General features: G+C 35.2%; 1 protein-coding gene across 1 annotated transcript; it reads left to right on the top strand.

The window, feature by feature from the left end:
* Window positions 1–14,433: 14,433 nt before the first annotated feature.
* Window positions 14,434–16,015, top strand: LOC18438225 (acidic leucine-rich nuclear phosphoprotein 32 family B protein). The gene has a single exon (XM_006848414.3). It carries the CDS (start codon window positions 14,544–14,546, stop codon window positions 15,576–15,578), a length of 1,035 nt encoding a protein of 344 aa, XP_006848477.1. The 5' UTR covers window positions 14,434–14,543; the 3' UTR covers window positions 15,579–16,015.
* Window positions 16,016–17,133: the final 1,118 nt, after the last annotated feature.

The following is a 17,133-nucleotide window of genomic DNA, read 5'->3' as shown; positions in this document are numbered from 1 at the left end:
AGTTTTTTTACAACGTCCATCTTTAAGAGGGACGTTTTTTAGTCAGCGGGCTCTTGCACCCACAGACTTATGAACGACTGTCCTTTTGACTGTAGAATACAAATGACCTAGAAGTATCATCTATCCTTGAGGTATTCGAGGGCCCCGCCTCCATAGATGCAAATAATTCTTGAGGAACATGCCCCTAGGATACAATTGAGCCAAGCAATACACTCAATTATGTGAGTTGCTCTCTCAAGTGAACCTTCATGGAGTACAAGGATCCTTGTGATTTGTATTTGAGTTCTCAAACAATTTAGGAAATCTTTTCTTTGAGAAACAAGCTTAGAAACTCTTGAAACATCTATTTGTGTAAAAAATTATGTAATTTTCCCTCTTTTGAAAGATTTGCACTCTTTAAATTGAAATCAATCTGAGTGCTTATATAGGGAAAGATCATTCACCAAAGTCTATTATTGTTGGATTGAAGTAAGTGAGGATTAAGTATAGAGAAGGTACTAACTAATGTACCAAGTGGTTGACAGTTTGCTTATGTGCTCAAAATCTACAGGCGCACAGAGTTTGTACAATCAAAATTTGTAGATAAAGCTCTTTGCTGTTATAATGTTTGGTTTATAAAAGGAATATTTTGAGATCATCCCCAAACTCAAACACTAGCATATGCGTCGATCTTTTTAATTTATACCAACAGTTTCAGACCAATAAAATTAGCCCAATAAAATTGAATATTGATATCCATTTAGGAATCTCAATCTTCACTGAAATTTTGAGTCATCCCCATATAGTGACTTGTCGGGTCTCCGATGAACCCAATAATTTCATCCTGGTTTAGTGGGGGTTCCCATTCCTCTTGAAAGCTCCTCCTCTCCACTCTAAGACATGATATCTAGGTAATGGTATCTTAATGCAGGAAAATTTGAGAAAAAAAGTAAAATCAACAAGAAACAAAGTCAAACACATGCACAATTCAAAAAAACCTAGGCCTAAACTAGGATTGCAAAAGCCATAGATTTTCTTTTTTCTCAATAATGGAAAATTACTTGACTGCCTTCTCCTAAGCCCCCACTCACCTCTTTATAATATTTTTAAATATTTTAAATACATACGTTCCAAACAAATAAAGCCCATATATCCTAACTTAAACTTAAAATTTGTAATAAAATTTTTACCCCTATGAACAATATTTGTGAAGATAATACTCACAAATTTTATAGGTCGATAATCTCAAGCACCGAGATGAGACGAAGGTGCAGGTGCATGATGCAGAGGTGGAGGAGGCGGGGATTTCTATATTCCTAAGGTGGAGGTAGGTTTTGATGTAGGAGGCTTGCTAGTGGAGGCCAAATTTTCAGTCGTAGGTTCTTTCTCACCGCATACAAATGACACTTTTGGCTTGGGTGATTGGGCCAAATGAGGATGGGGCTTATCCTATACACTGATGGTGAAAGTTATGAAGGATATCAAGGTGGTCTTTTTACTGTGGGCTAAAGAAGATGCAGTGAGGGCTTTACGAGTTCGCTTCCCTAGAGTTAGAGATAAGCTTATTTCTTTAGATAGGTGGAAACCTTTAACTCATTTGTCTTACACTAACAAGGAGATCATTTGGATTAAGATGTGAGGTATCCCCTTACATGCTTGGAACCTCGATATTATCTGCAAGCTAGCTAATAGTTGTGAGGAATTATGTGATGTGGATAAAGATTCTTTTAAAGGTTTAGATTTGAGGTTCCTTCAAGTAAGGATTTGGAAGCTAGTTGGGGCTTCAGTCTCGAAAGTTATGAGGCTAGTGGGAAAACAAAATTTTACCATTAACGTTTCTCTTGAGATGGAGGACTTGGTGAAATCTATTCATTTGAGGGCAATCAATCCTAAGCCTCCAGTAGAGGAAAATGACTGATTGTTGGTCTCTCGCCATCGAGGCACGGAGTTGCAAGAGAGTGGCTGGAGATGTTAAATCGGCAGAGGCTTAGTGGAATCGGTTAGGATGGCGGCGTCACAAAAGGGAGAAAGGGCAGTTTAAGCATAATGACTTAAAGAATTTTAAAATAAAAAAATATTATATCCTCATTGGTCATTTTACGGATTGTATGGAGGGCTTTTCGAGAAATACTGTGTTGAAAAAGTCAAATGGTATGGATGTTGCTACAGGGTGTACTGTGAGTCCACCGTTGGTTGATGCTCCTATGGGTGCACGCTCCCCCCCCTAAATCCATTTCCTTCACAAATCCTTAGGGGGACGACGCAAATATGACAGGTGGACCTTTTCCTCTGCCATCCGCTACAATTGGGGCGTCTTTGGAAGTTATAGTCATCACTCGAGTTTTCATGTCGTATCTCATGGGAAGTGTGTTGTCTTTTCAACCGCCTTTCAAAGGTGATCACAATCTCCCTTCTCGTACTGCTGAATGCTGCAAAACAAAAAAGTGGAGCATTTCTTCATTCTCTTGGTCTTACTGGATTTGGTGTATCGATACAGTACTAGTTCTTCGTAGGTGCTTCTGCGTGTGCTAATAGTGCTTAGAAGCGACCTAGGCATGTTTTATACCCTCTCGAGGTGGACCCATTGGGGCTAGTCATTTTGGAGCTAGTGGATGAGGTCAATCCATTGATGCTGGATAACGAAGAGGTTATGGATGATGTTCATGCTAAAGAAGAAGATAAGAATGCAAAGGTTGAGGGTATGGAGGCCCAGTCACATGAAAATCTTCTTGCTTCAAACATGGGATTAGCTTTGGTAGAGGTAGATACTTCTCCTCCTCTCAATGTTATCCCCCAAGAGATTCTACCCCAAGAGGTTCTGCATGTAATGCTTCTCCCTGATGATCCAAATTTACAAGCGAGCCCTATTGGAGATAGTGGTCAGCCCTTTGTTCAGGATCCTCAAGGAAATCAGAAAGAGGCCAGAGTTGCCAAAATAGTGGACGATATGGGAATGGACTACGAAGTCCCAATTGGAGTCATTTATAAGGAGATTTTAGACAAGAAGCGTGTTGATAAAAAGGGGTCTAACTGGAGTCCTAGTAAAGCTCTAATGTCAGCTGATGAGAAGACCTCTGCCAAAGCCATGGGTAAATATGCTAAAGGCAAAAGTACTGTCAAAGCAACAAGGTCATCGGCAAGATTGCTGGCTCATGATGCTCCTGTCGGTGGTATTGTTGCTAGTGGTGTGAACATCTTGGATGCGTCTGTGATAGAGATTATTAGTGGGCCCTCTTCATCTTCGAATTCTTGGGCGATGGAGGAAGCTCTAAAAGCTAAAATGGAGGAGGCTCTCATGCTAGAAAAAGTCTTTTTTGGACCACACAGGGATAGACGAGGTTCTTTTTCTTCCCACCTTAAGAAAGACGTCATAATTTTTGTCAGCAAGTATAAGCCTTATGTGCTTATTTTACAAGAGACTAAACTTCCTAAGCCTAATCTTTCTGGGGTCCCAGAAGTTTGGGGCTCGGGGGCTGTAGACGTTTTGGAGATTGATGTTGTGGGGGATTCGGGGGGCTTATGGATGTTATGGGATTCGACTGTTTTGCAGTCTTTTTATTTTGTTTTCAAGGCTAACTTTATGGTTGTGGGCTTTATGGGGGCCTACATCAGGTTTTAGTTGGGGAATGATGAATGTTTATGGCCTCACACTGCTACTATTAAAGAATGCTTTATTTTTTATATTTCATAAGTGTTGTATAATTTTAATCATCCTATTGGTCTTGGTCTGGGGGGGGGATTTTGATTTTATTCATTGGCATGATGAGGCTAGCTCAGGAGGGGTCAATTAACTCGACCATGAGGCTTTTTAACAAGATCATAGAAACCCATTCTTTGATCGACGTTCCTATTTTGGGAGCAATCTTTACTTGGTCCAATGAAAGTGTGTCCAATCTGTCTATGTTGAAATTAGATAGATTTTTAATATCTAGGGACTGGTCTGAAGCATTCCTTTTAGCTTATGTTAAAGTGTTACCGTGCTTGTTTTCTTATCATACCCCAATACTGTTAAGTTCAAGAAGAGTTAGTGGGGGGCATAAACCTTTTAGGTTTGAGATTGGGTGGCTACAAGAAAAGGAGATGTTAAATATTATCAAAAGTACCTGGGAGAATTCCATCTCTTTGGGTTCTATGGACTTACAATTGCATAAGAATTGCTCAGTATTAAAGATAAACTTCTTCTTTGGAAGAAGGATAAGAGGTACAACATTAAAAGAAAGATGGATGAAATGTTGGTGGATATTGAAGAAGTGGCATTGGAGAGGGCTGAAAAACTTAATGCACTTCAGGGTATTCATAGGGTGAAAGAAGTTTATTAGAAGCAAAGGCCTAAAAACAAATGGCTCAAAGAAGGTGATCTCAACACCAAGTTTTCCCATGTTATTGATAGTGCTTGGAGCCGACAAAATGATTTATCTAGTATGGTGATCGATGGAGTTGAGCAGAATGATAATAATAGTATGTCCAATGCTATTATTCATCATTTTAAGACAACTTTCACTTCTGAGGTGAAATTCACTCTGAGGCTCAGTAGGCTGGCTTTTAAAGTCTTTCCTAAAAATAACCGAGATCAGTTGGAGGTGGATGTTTCTATGGAAGTACTCAAGCGTGCTGTGTTCTCAATGCCAAGAGATAAGGCTCCTGACCCAAATGGCTTTCCCTTAATTTTCTTTCAAAAATTTTTGGAGTTGACTTGTAGAGAGCTCTTGGAGATGGTTAGAGGATTTTTAAAGAGAGGAGAATTATTTAAAGGGATTATTTAAGAAGGGATTATTGCATTGATTCCTAAGAAATCAGTGATTGCCAGTTTGGGGGACATTAGACTGCGTTAGCCTTTTTACTAGCCTCTATAAAATCGTGGCAAAAGTTCTTGTGGAAAGGTTGAAAATGATATTGCCTATGATTATCTTAGGACCTCAGTATGCTTTCATCAATGACAATAATCATATGTAGTGTTCTAGTGGCTCAAGAGTGTATTCAGTCGAGAGTGTTGAGTGGAACACCAGGGGTGGTGATTAAGTTAGACATGGAAAATGCTTCTGATAGAGTGGAGTGGGCCAATTTACTTGAGATAATGGAAAATATGGGCTTTGGGGTGAAATAGAGGAACTTGATTTTTGGGTGTTTGTTCTCTACGCATTTTACCATTCTTTTCAAAGGGAGTCCCACTGGTTTCTTTAGTGCTTCTTGGGGGGTTTACACTAAGGTGATCCCTTATCCCTCTTTTTATTTACGATTTATGTAGAGTGTTTTAGTCTCATAATCCGTAATGTGGAGCACATGGGTATTTTTTCTAGGTTCATAATGCTTAATGAGGGACCTTGTGTATCTCATTTGCAATATGCTGATGATACATTGATTTTTGGTGAAGCTGAGACTGATCAAGTATACAACATTGCAACTTTTTTGCAATGTTGTGAGGTGTTGGGATTCAAAGTAAATTTTGAAAATACTTATGTGATAGGAGTCAATTGTGAGGATTCAATGGCCTGGGAGATTACAACGATTCTAGGCTATAAAGTGGAACACTTCCCAATCGTGTATTTGGAAATGCTTATTTCTGATGGCAGGTTGTCAATAGCAGCTTGAGATAAAGTAATTCAAAAGATTCGATTTTCTTCCCTTAACCACAACAATTTGAGCCCACAATTGCTTTTTAAACTGAATACTTTGCCGCCGCCACTTACTAAGTAATGTTTGATTAACCAATTTCACATTCCTTAATCCCAATCTTCCCTCACTTTCGGTGTACATACTCTATCCCATCTCAGAAGATGATATTTTTTTAAAACATCAGATTATCACCACAAGAAATCCATCGTCATTCCTTCAATTTTCTTCCCTTGAGGATGATATAGATAGTTTTGGTATATGGATTAGGTCAAGGCATGGAAACATAAATATATCTTGCTTCTGGAGATCTATTAATCTCTGCAAGCCACTGATACATCAAAATATTAAGTGGATTTTGGGTAGTGGCAATCGTATATCTTTTTGGCACCATAAATGGCTTGGTGATTCTCTATTAAAATATGTACTCATGGATATCTTTGCTAAAATGGATAACGCCAATGCAATGGTGGTAGCTATGCTTGAGATAAGGAGTAGCCAAGTAGTGTGGAATATCAACCTGCCATATAATAGGATTTCAAACGACCTCATTTCCCAGATTAACTCAGTTTTGGGGATTTTGACTAGTGTTTATATTCCACAGATAGTTGAAGATGAGGTAGTGTAGGAGATTGTAAATGATGGCATCTTTGCGGTTAAGTCTATGTACAACTTTCTTTTCCATGATCAATGGCGATGGTCAATGTTTGAAGTAGCGTAAATTTGGAATTGGCCTACACCTCATAAAGTTCAAGTTTTTTTGTGGTTGGCAGTACAAGATAAAATTTTGACATTTGACAATTTAATTAAGAGGGAGAAGATATTGCCTAACATATGTTTATTGTGTAAGAGGGATAATGAGACAAGTGCTCACCTTGTTCTTCATTGCCCTTTCACCACTAGGTTATAGTACTAGTTTTTCTCCCATATGGAGATTATGATGGTCTTACCTCAAAATGTGTGTGGGATTATTGCGTATTTATCCATTCCATATTTGCCGCAGATATGACAAATGATTTAGCAAATTATTAGGGGAGTTGTTATGTAGGAGGTATGGAAAGAGAGAAATATAAGAACATTTGAAGGGATAGGGTTACCCTATGAGAAGGTTTTCGATAAGACTTTGCATACTTTATGGATGTGGTTATCAGTTGCTAAAGGAGAGGAGGATATTTTGTAGATAGATGTGAGGAGGAATCTACCGAATTTGTTTTTTATGGGAGTTGTTAAGTGTAGGCCTAAAGGCCATTGGATTCCGCCTATAGAGGGAGTTTTCAAACTCAACTTCGATGGAAGCTCTTTGGGGAATCTGAATGTATCTGGTTATGGTGGAGTAGTGAGAAATTGGGAAGGTAATATAATGTTTTCTTATGGGGGCCCCCTTGGTGTGACTAATGCCAATCATGCTGAACTTGCTGCTCTACTACATGGTTTGAAATTATTTGTCTCTAATAATGTAATTTATTTCTAGTAGATCATTAATAAAAATACATAGCATTCATAAAAATGTATATATATATATATATATATATATATATATATATATATATATATATATATATATATATATATATATATATATATATATTTGTAAACATTATTTGTAAATAATATTCATAAAGTAAATAAAAAATATAAAAACTCTTGAATCCATAAAAATCTAAAAATAAACCCTGAAATTAAAATTATGATATACATTTTTTAAAATTGAATAAAAATAAAATATAAGAATCACCCTCCATCATCTTTCCCCATGCCCTAGCTTCTCCAACCCAAGCCCCCAACACCACTCTCTCGCTCCCTCTCTGGTTTTGTTCTTCAACGTATAACCAAAAATAAATCAAATGAAGGAAAGCTACATGATGTGCGCATCTCTTGTCCTCTTCCTTAATCAAGACAGATGGCCAAGATGAACCACATTCAACAAGAACATTTAATCTTGTGCATTTTGTCTCCATCGTCTCAAGTAGAGTCAACTTTGTATTGTACACCGATGCACAATATATGCATTGTAATTGGGATAATGATGCTCAACCTTGAAGTACAATTCATCTCCGTTGTCCATCTTGAGATTTGAGACTGAAGGCAGATCCAACTTTGCATTGCATACTCATTCACAGGAGGATGCGGTTTGTATAGAGCTAAGGCTCTAAACAATCAAAGTAGAGCACACCTTTATATAGTGTCGAGAAATATGGTTTCAATATTGAAAATATTTGTGATAGCCTTAACATATTTTTTCATTTTTAATTATAAAATTTAAAGCTTGAAAAATAGTGTTAATCGAGCATATTTATGAAAACTTGAAAATTGACGGTCAAAAACTGTGTTACAAGATGCACTATTTTCAAAACTTAAAATTCATTTTTTTCTCATGTTCACGTATCTTGATGTCGAGATGATCAATTTGAAGATATTGGGCATCAAAACAACCTCTTTTAGTAAAATTATTGAGGTGGGCTTTAATTTGATTGTTTAGAACCTCCGCTCTATATAAACTTTTTCCTTCATAGGATAGTTATGGTATACATTCCTTAGGGTCTTTGAACAAATTTGACGCAATTTCATTTGACATATTTTCTCCCCATACTTTTAATTTTATATATTTATATCTATATGCTACATTATTAAGCCAAAGTCAAGGGATAGACACGTGTCGTGAAAATAAAAAGATAGCTTAAATCTATAGAGGTTACAAGAGAAATTCCTACCTTTAAGGAGAGAGCCTCCGCGCACTAATTTTAAGAAAAAAAAAAGTATACATCGACGCATTAATTTTAAGAAAAAGAAAGTATGCATCCAAAAATGGAGTGCATCCACACACTAATTTTAAGAAAGAGAGAGTATCCATCTACGCACTACGAAGGGACCCTAATTCTATAGAGGTTGTAGGAGAAATTCCCACCTTGAAGGAGAGAGAGCCTTCACACTCTAATTTTAGAAAAGAGAGAGTATGCATCCACGTAAGAGATAGGGGTAATACAGAGCATCCACACACTAATTTTAGGGAATAGAGATAGAGCATGCATCCATACACTGATTTCAAGGGAGACAGAGAGTGCATGCATGGACACACTAATTTTAGCGAAGAGAGAGTATGCATCTACGCATTAATTTTAGTATATTCATATTTTAGGATAGAGATGGCTAGATTCATGAGATTTTAAAAAAAAAGTGATATGCAGCAATTTTAAAAAAAGATTGGAATTACCATAATAAAAAGTACCACACACCAAGCATATCTCATACAAATGTAAATTATGGGTTAAAAAAAAATCATCTAAAAGATTTAGTTCGTTATGAAGATATTTTTAAAGAGTAGAACAACATCTAATTGGATTAGGACTTCAAGAATACAATAGGTTTTTAAGAAGTAGCAATTCTAATCAAGTTAAAAAATTATGCGGAAAATTTCTAATATGGATAAATATGTGATTTGAGCCCTTAGATCATAATAATTTATCAATGGTTGTTGGCTGAGATTTAATCTATCTCACCCATAGATTTCCCACTTCTTCTCCCTCTATCAACAAAATCAATGTACAATAAAATCAAGAGAGTGATACTTGCCGTATCATCAAAATCAATACTTATTTTAAACATACCGTATGTTTAATGCTACCATCACATGTATTAAACAACATGTTTTTGGCTATATATGGTCAATCTCTATATGATATATATTGCACATCCATATCGAGTAAGCGATACATATACTTACCATAGACATGCTCAACTTCATTATGTTAATATCCATATGAACCCAATCCAAATCTCCAAATTTTAACCAGCCTATTATCTAGAGCACATGATAATGAATTTTAAAAAAATAAGTAGGCCCTAAAAATAATTTGTTTACAATAATTCTTTGGTCTCTCTCTTCCTTTAAATGTAGGACTTGAGAGGGTACGCATCTCTTTTGATTTTGTTGATTATTGTACATTCTAATATCCTTCTCTTACTACTTTTCAAATCCTATTTTCTATGTCTCCCTCTCTCTCTCTTAATCCGTCTCTTCCATGCTCTATATCTTCAACCAAAAATAAGCTTAAACAAAAAATTATGAGATTGCAATATCTATCTCTTTCCCTTCTAGAATAGGTTTGAATATTTATATCTTCCTACTTGCCAATTTCAAATCTCTTTTCCCTTAAAGATGAGAATGTCTCCTATAATCTCTATAAAATTAGGGTCTTTCTTATTTTCGTGACACGTGTCTCCTCCTTAACTCTGGCTTATAACGTAGTATAGATATCCTAAAAAAAATATGGAAAAATGGGTATGAGTATATTAAATGGGAGATTGTGGTATATATGAAATATGGAAACCTTTATGATATATTTCTAATAATTTGCCAAAAATAATATGAGATTGTTTATTTTTAAAAAAAGAATGGAAGGATAGGTTGACAAAAAAAACTTATCTAAATTATTCTCTCTAAAAGAATTCCATTTGAGGAATTAATTGTGAATAGCTTCCGAATTGCAAAAAATCGGATTTCTATTATTTCATCTATAATGGTCCATGCATGCACCCATAAAACTACCAAAAATCAATAGAATTGGCCCCATATATGCATGTTTTTTTTTTCTTTTTCATTTTTATGTTATCGTGCATGTTGTACTTTCTTGAAATCAAATAACATATGTTCATTTTTGTTTAGTGCAATGTTAATCAATAGATTTGGCCCTATACATGCATACTATGCTTTTTTTTTCCCCTTTTTTTATCGTCATGCTTATTGTACTTCCATGAAATCAAATAACATATGTTCATTGTTATGTAGTGCAATATTTATCTGTGATAATAATTGTTTACCCAATCGTTAAAAATATTAAAAGATGGTGCAAATTTGTAATGATATTACATAATAGGAAATACATCATACTTCTAGAAACCACTCATATCTTATTTGTTGTCTGATTTACTAAATTAGTGTTCAATTCATAGGAGTTCTTTAAACAAATGTTAACGTAGAAATGTATGTTCCTGTACTTATCTAAGAGTAATGCAATGGGCATATCAACAACATATGCTATACGAATAGTCTCAAAATTCATAAATTTATATGTTACGTATTTATATGATTATGTACATGAAAGATCGTTATGGATTATGTACAACACACGTAATCCAACTAACATAATATAAGGTGCTACAAATTCATATCCCACTTTTGATAATGGATTTGGATTTTGCTCCTTATAAGTGAAGCGACGATCACAAAATTTTCTATATTCTTAGTGGCTAATACAAAAGAGGTATGTCCAAGGCAGTGTTAGATTTGTTAGTGATAGAGAAAAAAAATAAGGGAATAATATGTGATATGAAATTTTTAGTTAGTGTTGAGGTTGACTCAAGGGAATATTATTTAAAATAGGAAGATAACTCTATGATTCCCTCATAGAAAAATGAATAGTCTTGCACATGCTTCTCAATAGGTTTTCTTTCACTCTACCTAAAGCTTATTTTATCTCTCCTAATTTTCTCTCTCTAAAAACCTTAGAATAATTAAACCTATAAAGGCCATTCAAGAGCACACGCCATCAAAGGCTCAAGATTTGCGTCGTGTATATTAAATTTTTTGTTCTAGTAATTGAAAGTTAAGCCTGATATGCGAGCAACAAACTCTCAAACTTGAGAATATACGCCAAAAGGAACGAAAGGTTGTGCATGGGAAGTTTAATATCCGGAAAAAATTATATAATTTCTATCTATGTGTTTATTCATAGCTTTCGGGATTCACCTTGGAATCCTAGTGTAAATGCTCAAAATGCATTCAACAAATTAGCAAACCCACTTGGCCACCATCTTTAATTTTGTATCCATTTGTTCCTTTTTAATTGTTTAACAGGAGACAAGATTTAGCACCGGATTTCCGATTTGGTAAACTCAAATTTAGAACATTCCTTTTTGTTATCCTCTACGACTTTTAAAAAGTGGGTGCAAACTAGTCCTTTAATCTCATCCGTCCATTTCAAAGCATGGGCCCAGCATCCACGGAATAGATATTACAGGTGCGACTGACTAAGCCGACACACATCTTTAGAAGCTTCCAGGTCACCAGACACGTGTGGATACTTATAAAAAATATAAATAATATTTTGGCAATATCTTATTAGAATTATCTCTTTTTTTTAACATATATCTTATCAGAATTATCACCAATATACTTTAAAGAGTGGTATTATAGTATGCCTTTTATGGACATATGTATCTTTGTAAGACTGCCCAAATAAAACCACCCATTTAATCAAAATCACAGATCGATTAATAAAAATTTAAGCAAATTTCAACTAATTTACTACCCAGTATACCAAAAAAATTTAATTAATGACAGGTCTTTTGTGCGTTTCAGGATATGTTATTTGAAGTTTGGAAAACATTTTAACTGTTATCGAAAAATATTTGGGGTCATGGAGGCATAATATTAAAGTGTTAGTAAAATACAATGCTATAAGATAATCTAGAATATTTATTTACTCCTTCAAGTAAAACCCCACTTGCAATTAATTATAGGACCTCAAATTTTAAGGATGTAACCTCTTCAACCATAAATTAGCTTTAAATAAAATTCTTAATTGTACCCTCGAGTATTTGAAAACAATAATGTCTTAGGATTAAACAAAAACCATACAGTTTTTAGATAGTGATATTTAAGTATTAGAAAATTCAAATTTTAATTTTTTAAAATACTCATTTAATAGTTTTTAAATAATTTTCAAAATTTCAGATCAATAAAATCCTCTGAAATAGGACATGTGACCGAAGGAGTAGAAATGAACTATGCCCTCGAGAGAGCATATTATACATGCTCAAATAAATAATTGGAATAAATATTATTATATGGCGTTATTAATGTGATATTAAAGAGTAGAGAAATGATTTGAATGAATTTATATTTCGGGGACCAACCCAACAAAAAGAAAACAGGTGGGACCCAGGGTTAAGGCAAAATTAAAGAGGGTGCATGGCTTGCCCCTTGAGCAATCGAGTATTCATGAGTGGGGTGCATGTGAGAAGACTCACCTCTCTTCCTTTCTCTTCGCACACAACACGCTTTCTTCTCTGCCCTTTATTCACGCCACCAACCCTCCCTTTCCCTCTCTACACTGACCCACCTCTCTCTCACTAACCGTCTTCACTCATCTCCAAGTCAAAATCTCTCTCCCTCTAACCCTCACATTTTTTTCCCTCACATTTTTTTCTTGAGTCTTTTTTGTTTAACAAAAAAAAAAGTAATTTAGTGTTTCGACGTTTCATTTTTTTTTAAAAATTATTTTTAACTTCTATTTTTCGTTTTCATGTCTGAATAGACCCAAAGATTTAAAATATGACTATTAACTTTTTACTAACTTTATCTGCTTTTAACTATTTTTTTAACTTTAACAAATATAAAAAAAACATGTTCATTATAAACCCTTCATCTCTTTACTTATCTATTCTTCTGGAATTTTTCTTTCTGACTTTTTTTTGTTTTTTAGATTCTCTCAAACCCTTTTTTTCTTTGTGTATTTTTTTTCTCACTTTTTCTCTCGAGGTCTCTCGCTTTCACTCTCTACCCTGTGTTTCCCGAAACCCCTTTCTCTTATTTTGGGTTCCAAAAACATGCATAATCTACATACAGTTAATCATCAATGCGAATAATATACAACTAATCAATAGAAAAAATCCATAAAAATCAAGTAAATATATAAACATAGATAAACCATGGAGAGAGAGAGAGAGAGTGGAAAATAGAGAGAGATATGGACTTTAGGGAAAGTCATAGAGAGAAAGATTTAAGAGAAAATCACGTGAAAAAAGAAAATTTATGGTGTTTAGAAATGATATATGTTTTTATTGTATTTGTTTAGGACAAAAAAATAAAAAATTGATGGTTACAAATGATATGTTTTTATTATATTTGTTTGGGGCAAAAAAATAAAGAACTGTATTTAAAAATAATACGTCATTATTATATTTATTTGGGGTAAAAAAATAAGTTTAAAGAGAAATAATGTTAGTTTCGGAAGTTAAAAGATATAAAACTTAGAATTTTTATGATTTATGGTATGTTTTGAATCTTTAAATCTAATAAGATATAAAACTTAAAAATGAAAATATGGAAATATTTTCTCTTAGATATTTATATATAAAATATATAAAAATAATAAAAAAATTTAAAAATATATATTTTTATATAAGTATTTTTTTACCGGTCGAAGCAATCTCGAAACATACCCAAAACACATCCAAATCTGATCGAAACGATAGCATTAGGATTCCGTTCGCTTAAGTTTATACGGAAGCATCATCGGGCCGAAAGGAAGCGAATTTGATAACATTGCTCTAACCCAATAAACTCTATTTCTATGCCAAAAGATCAACTCCCTCTCGCTCTCTCTCACGCAACCATCTCCAACTCAAGAGATTAACCTCCCTCTCTCTCTAACTAAAATTTTTTAACCCTCTCTCTCTCTCTCTAACTCAAATGAACTATCTATTCAACAAAAGATTAACCCTCTCTCTAACTCTCAACCAACTACAGCCCCCTCTAAACTGATCCTCTCTCTCTCTCTACCAAACTACATCTCTCCTTTTAACTGGCCCCCTCTCTCTCTCTAAAGCTTACCCGACCAGCCTTCGCCTCTCTCTCTCTAAAGATTACCCCATCTTTTCTCCACACCCACACAACAACACCTTTCTTCACCCTCTTCTTCCTTTATTCACGCTGGTTGCACTCGAGATTCCTCCTTCTCTCCCTCTCTCTCTCTTTCTCTCCCACAAAAAAAAACAGAATTGAGGCCCAGAGGAAATGGATTTCTCAGAAACCACCTCCTGAACATCTCTTAGGCCCTGATGGCTCAGTTTTAGTTTTGCAAAAAATGGAATTCACATATCCCAATGCCTGCTCACTTTCTTAGTACCATCAACCACCACAACATCTCTCTCTCTCTCTCTCTCTAGCACACATGGAGCTTACAGAACTCAACCTCTGCAGAACCCACTTCCAAGACCTTCTCCTAGACCTCCATGACTTGCTCTCTCTAGCATGCTCATACCCCATCTACTCCCTTTACATCATATTTTTTTCCCCTTACCTTCTAAGGGCCCTCTTCTTTCTCTCTCCTCTCCTCCTCTCCACATCTCTCTTCCTCCTCATACTCATCAGCATCACACCCCAGCAAAAAGACCCACCTCAAGAATCTCACCATGAACACAGCCCAAGTTCCCCATACATCAGTGGCTTCTTACCAAATGTCTCACTCATGGTGGTGAGCTTAGTTAGAGCTCAACTGGGTGAAAAAGTAGAAATTCAGCTGCTTCAAGTCCTTGACTTCATTGAAGCAGGGCTAAGAGTTTCAGAGGAAGAGTTAAGCCTAGAGTCCCTTGAAGCAGTTCTGGGAGTTTCAGAGGAAGAGTTAAGCCCAGAGTCCCAGACCAGTTCTATAGGTGAGGAAGATATGGGGAATGTAGAGAGAGAGAGTGGTAAATTGGGAGATGGGGGTGCCTCAAACAAGTCTATGAGGAGAGAGAAAGAGTGGAAGAGGACCCTGGCTTGTAGGCTTTTTGAGGAGAAGCAAAACAAGTGGAGAGAGACATTGGGTGGGAAGCTTATTGTGGATGGGTTTGGTGTTTCAGGGGAAGAGAGTGGAGAAGGAATGGACATTTTGTGGGAGGTTTATGAGGACACAGTGAAAAAAGGGGAAGATTTGGGGGCAAAGAGTAAAAGGATGGTGCTGAACAGTAAAGGGAAAATTAGGGGAAAGGAAGGGAAAATTAGGGCTTTGGGGAGAGTTGGTGGTTTTGATCTTGACAGGAGTGATGAAGAAGAAGAAGAAGAGGAGGATGATGAGCCTCAACTTTGTTGCCTAAATGCATTGAGATTCTCAACTGGGAAGATGTCATTTGGGCTTAGGAGGCCAAATTTGATGAAAATTTCCAAGGCTCTCAAAGGTTTTGGGCTTCTCCACCATGTGAGTCCTAGTAAGAAGCCTAAACCCTAATTGGGTCATCATCTTTAAGCATGGTTTTTCTTTGCCATGTTTTTCCTTACCTCATGAAGTGGGGGCAATGATAAGTTATATAATTTGCCCAAAGAAGATATCTAATTTCCCCAATGAAAGAGTTGTTAACCTTTCTTGGCATCAGTTTTCAAGGTAAATCCTTGAGGTTGTAACACATGAAAGGTTCTCAAGGTCAAGCAATAAGGGGCACATACAAAACATAGGTGTGGTGATCTTGGACCATAGCTTGGCACAATTGGGGCATGGCATAATATGATAGTAGGTGAGATTCTTTATTAATGTTGATTTCACCTAATGAGGTGTTTTTATGTTTTTTTGAGTTTTTCACCTACTTGTATTAACAATTATGTGATGCCCTTTCACAGCTTTGTGGTTTGGAGTTTTTATCATGGATAAACCTTGGTTGCATGTAAAAATCCTAAGCTTACCAGTGAAAAAAAGGTGGTACATAGATTTTGCTTTTTCTTTGAGAAATTGTTGCTAGGCCATAGATGAGCCGTGATTTTTTATGGTTAAACCAGAAATTCATTTTTAACTTGACCCAGAAAAGTGAAGTATAAGTGTATTTCTGATTGGTGTGCATATGCAGGAACCCAATAAATAATAAAACTACTTTTAAAATCTAAAAATTATGGTGTGGAAAATAAAATTATTTGCATTAAATTTTTAAAGGGAAGGTAGAAGGATAATTTGGTTATTTTGTGAAAGCCACAAATGCTTGGGTTCATCAATTCATCACTAAGAGGAAATTTTTTGTTTATTTCTCAATCTCGGCGTAAAATATGGTTGTATTAACTATGGGAAAAGTTTATATAAGGTTGCAACCTTAAAATGTAGAATCACATATGCACCTCAAAAATCTATCGAAAATGTTGTTTTAATGTTGAAAAATCTCTCTAATCAATCATCTCGACATCAAGATCTATGAATATGAAAAACAAAAAGTTTTTGAATCTTGGAAATAGTGCATCTTGCAACACATTATCTAGACCGTCCATTTTCAAGATTTTCATATATTTATAGATCTACTTGATTTTAACCATTTTTGTAATTTAAAATTTTCTAATTAGATATGAAAATAGATTTTAAGATAATACTAAGAATTTTTTACAACAAAATTATATGTTATGATAAAATTTTAAGGTGCATCTTAATTGGATTGTTTAAAGTTGCAATCTTATAGAAACCGCACCCCTTAACTATTTCCAAGGTTGACATTAGGTATAAATATAATAAAGCATCTTAATTTACAGTTTCTGTATTTTTTTTTTTTTTGGGTAATTCATTGGGGAAGACAAGCTCCTATCCATTTTTTCAAGTAGATTAGAAGTTAGTTTTTTTTTCTTTTTAAAGGTATTAATGACTGGTGTTAGTTGTAGAAATGAAAACCACAACATGACGACTAAGGTGTGGGGTAATACCACCAAATTATATTTTGCAAACTACAAATGCCAAAAGGCTTGAAATAGGCCCATTATCAAGCTTGTGGTTTAGAACATGTTTGCTTTAAAAAGAATGATAACAAAATCTTTAC

This window comes from Amborella trichopoda, chromosome 6, assembly GCF_054954075.1.
Source record: "Amborella trichopoda isolate Santa Cruz 75 chromosome 6, AtrichopodaSantaCruz75HAP2 v2.0, whole genome shotgun sequence".
NCBI lineage: Eukaryota > Viridiplantae > Streptophyta > Magnoliopsida > Amborellales > Amborellaceae > Amborella > Amborella trichopoda.
The sequence above is the reverse complement of the archived record's forward strand: the minus strand, read 5'-3'. Positions and strand labels throughout refer to the sequence as shown.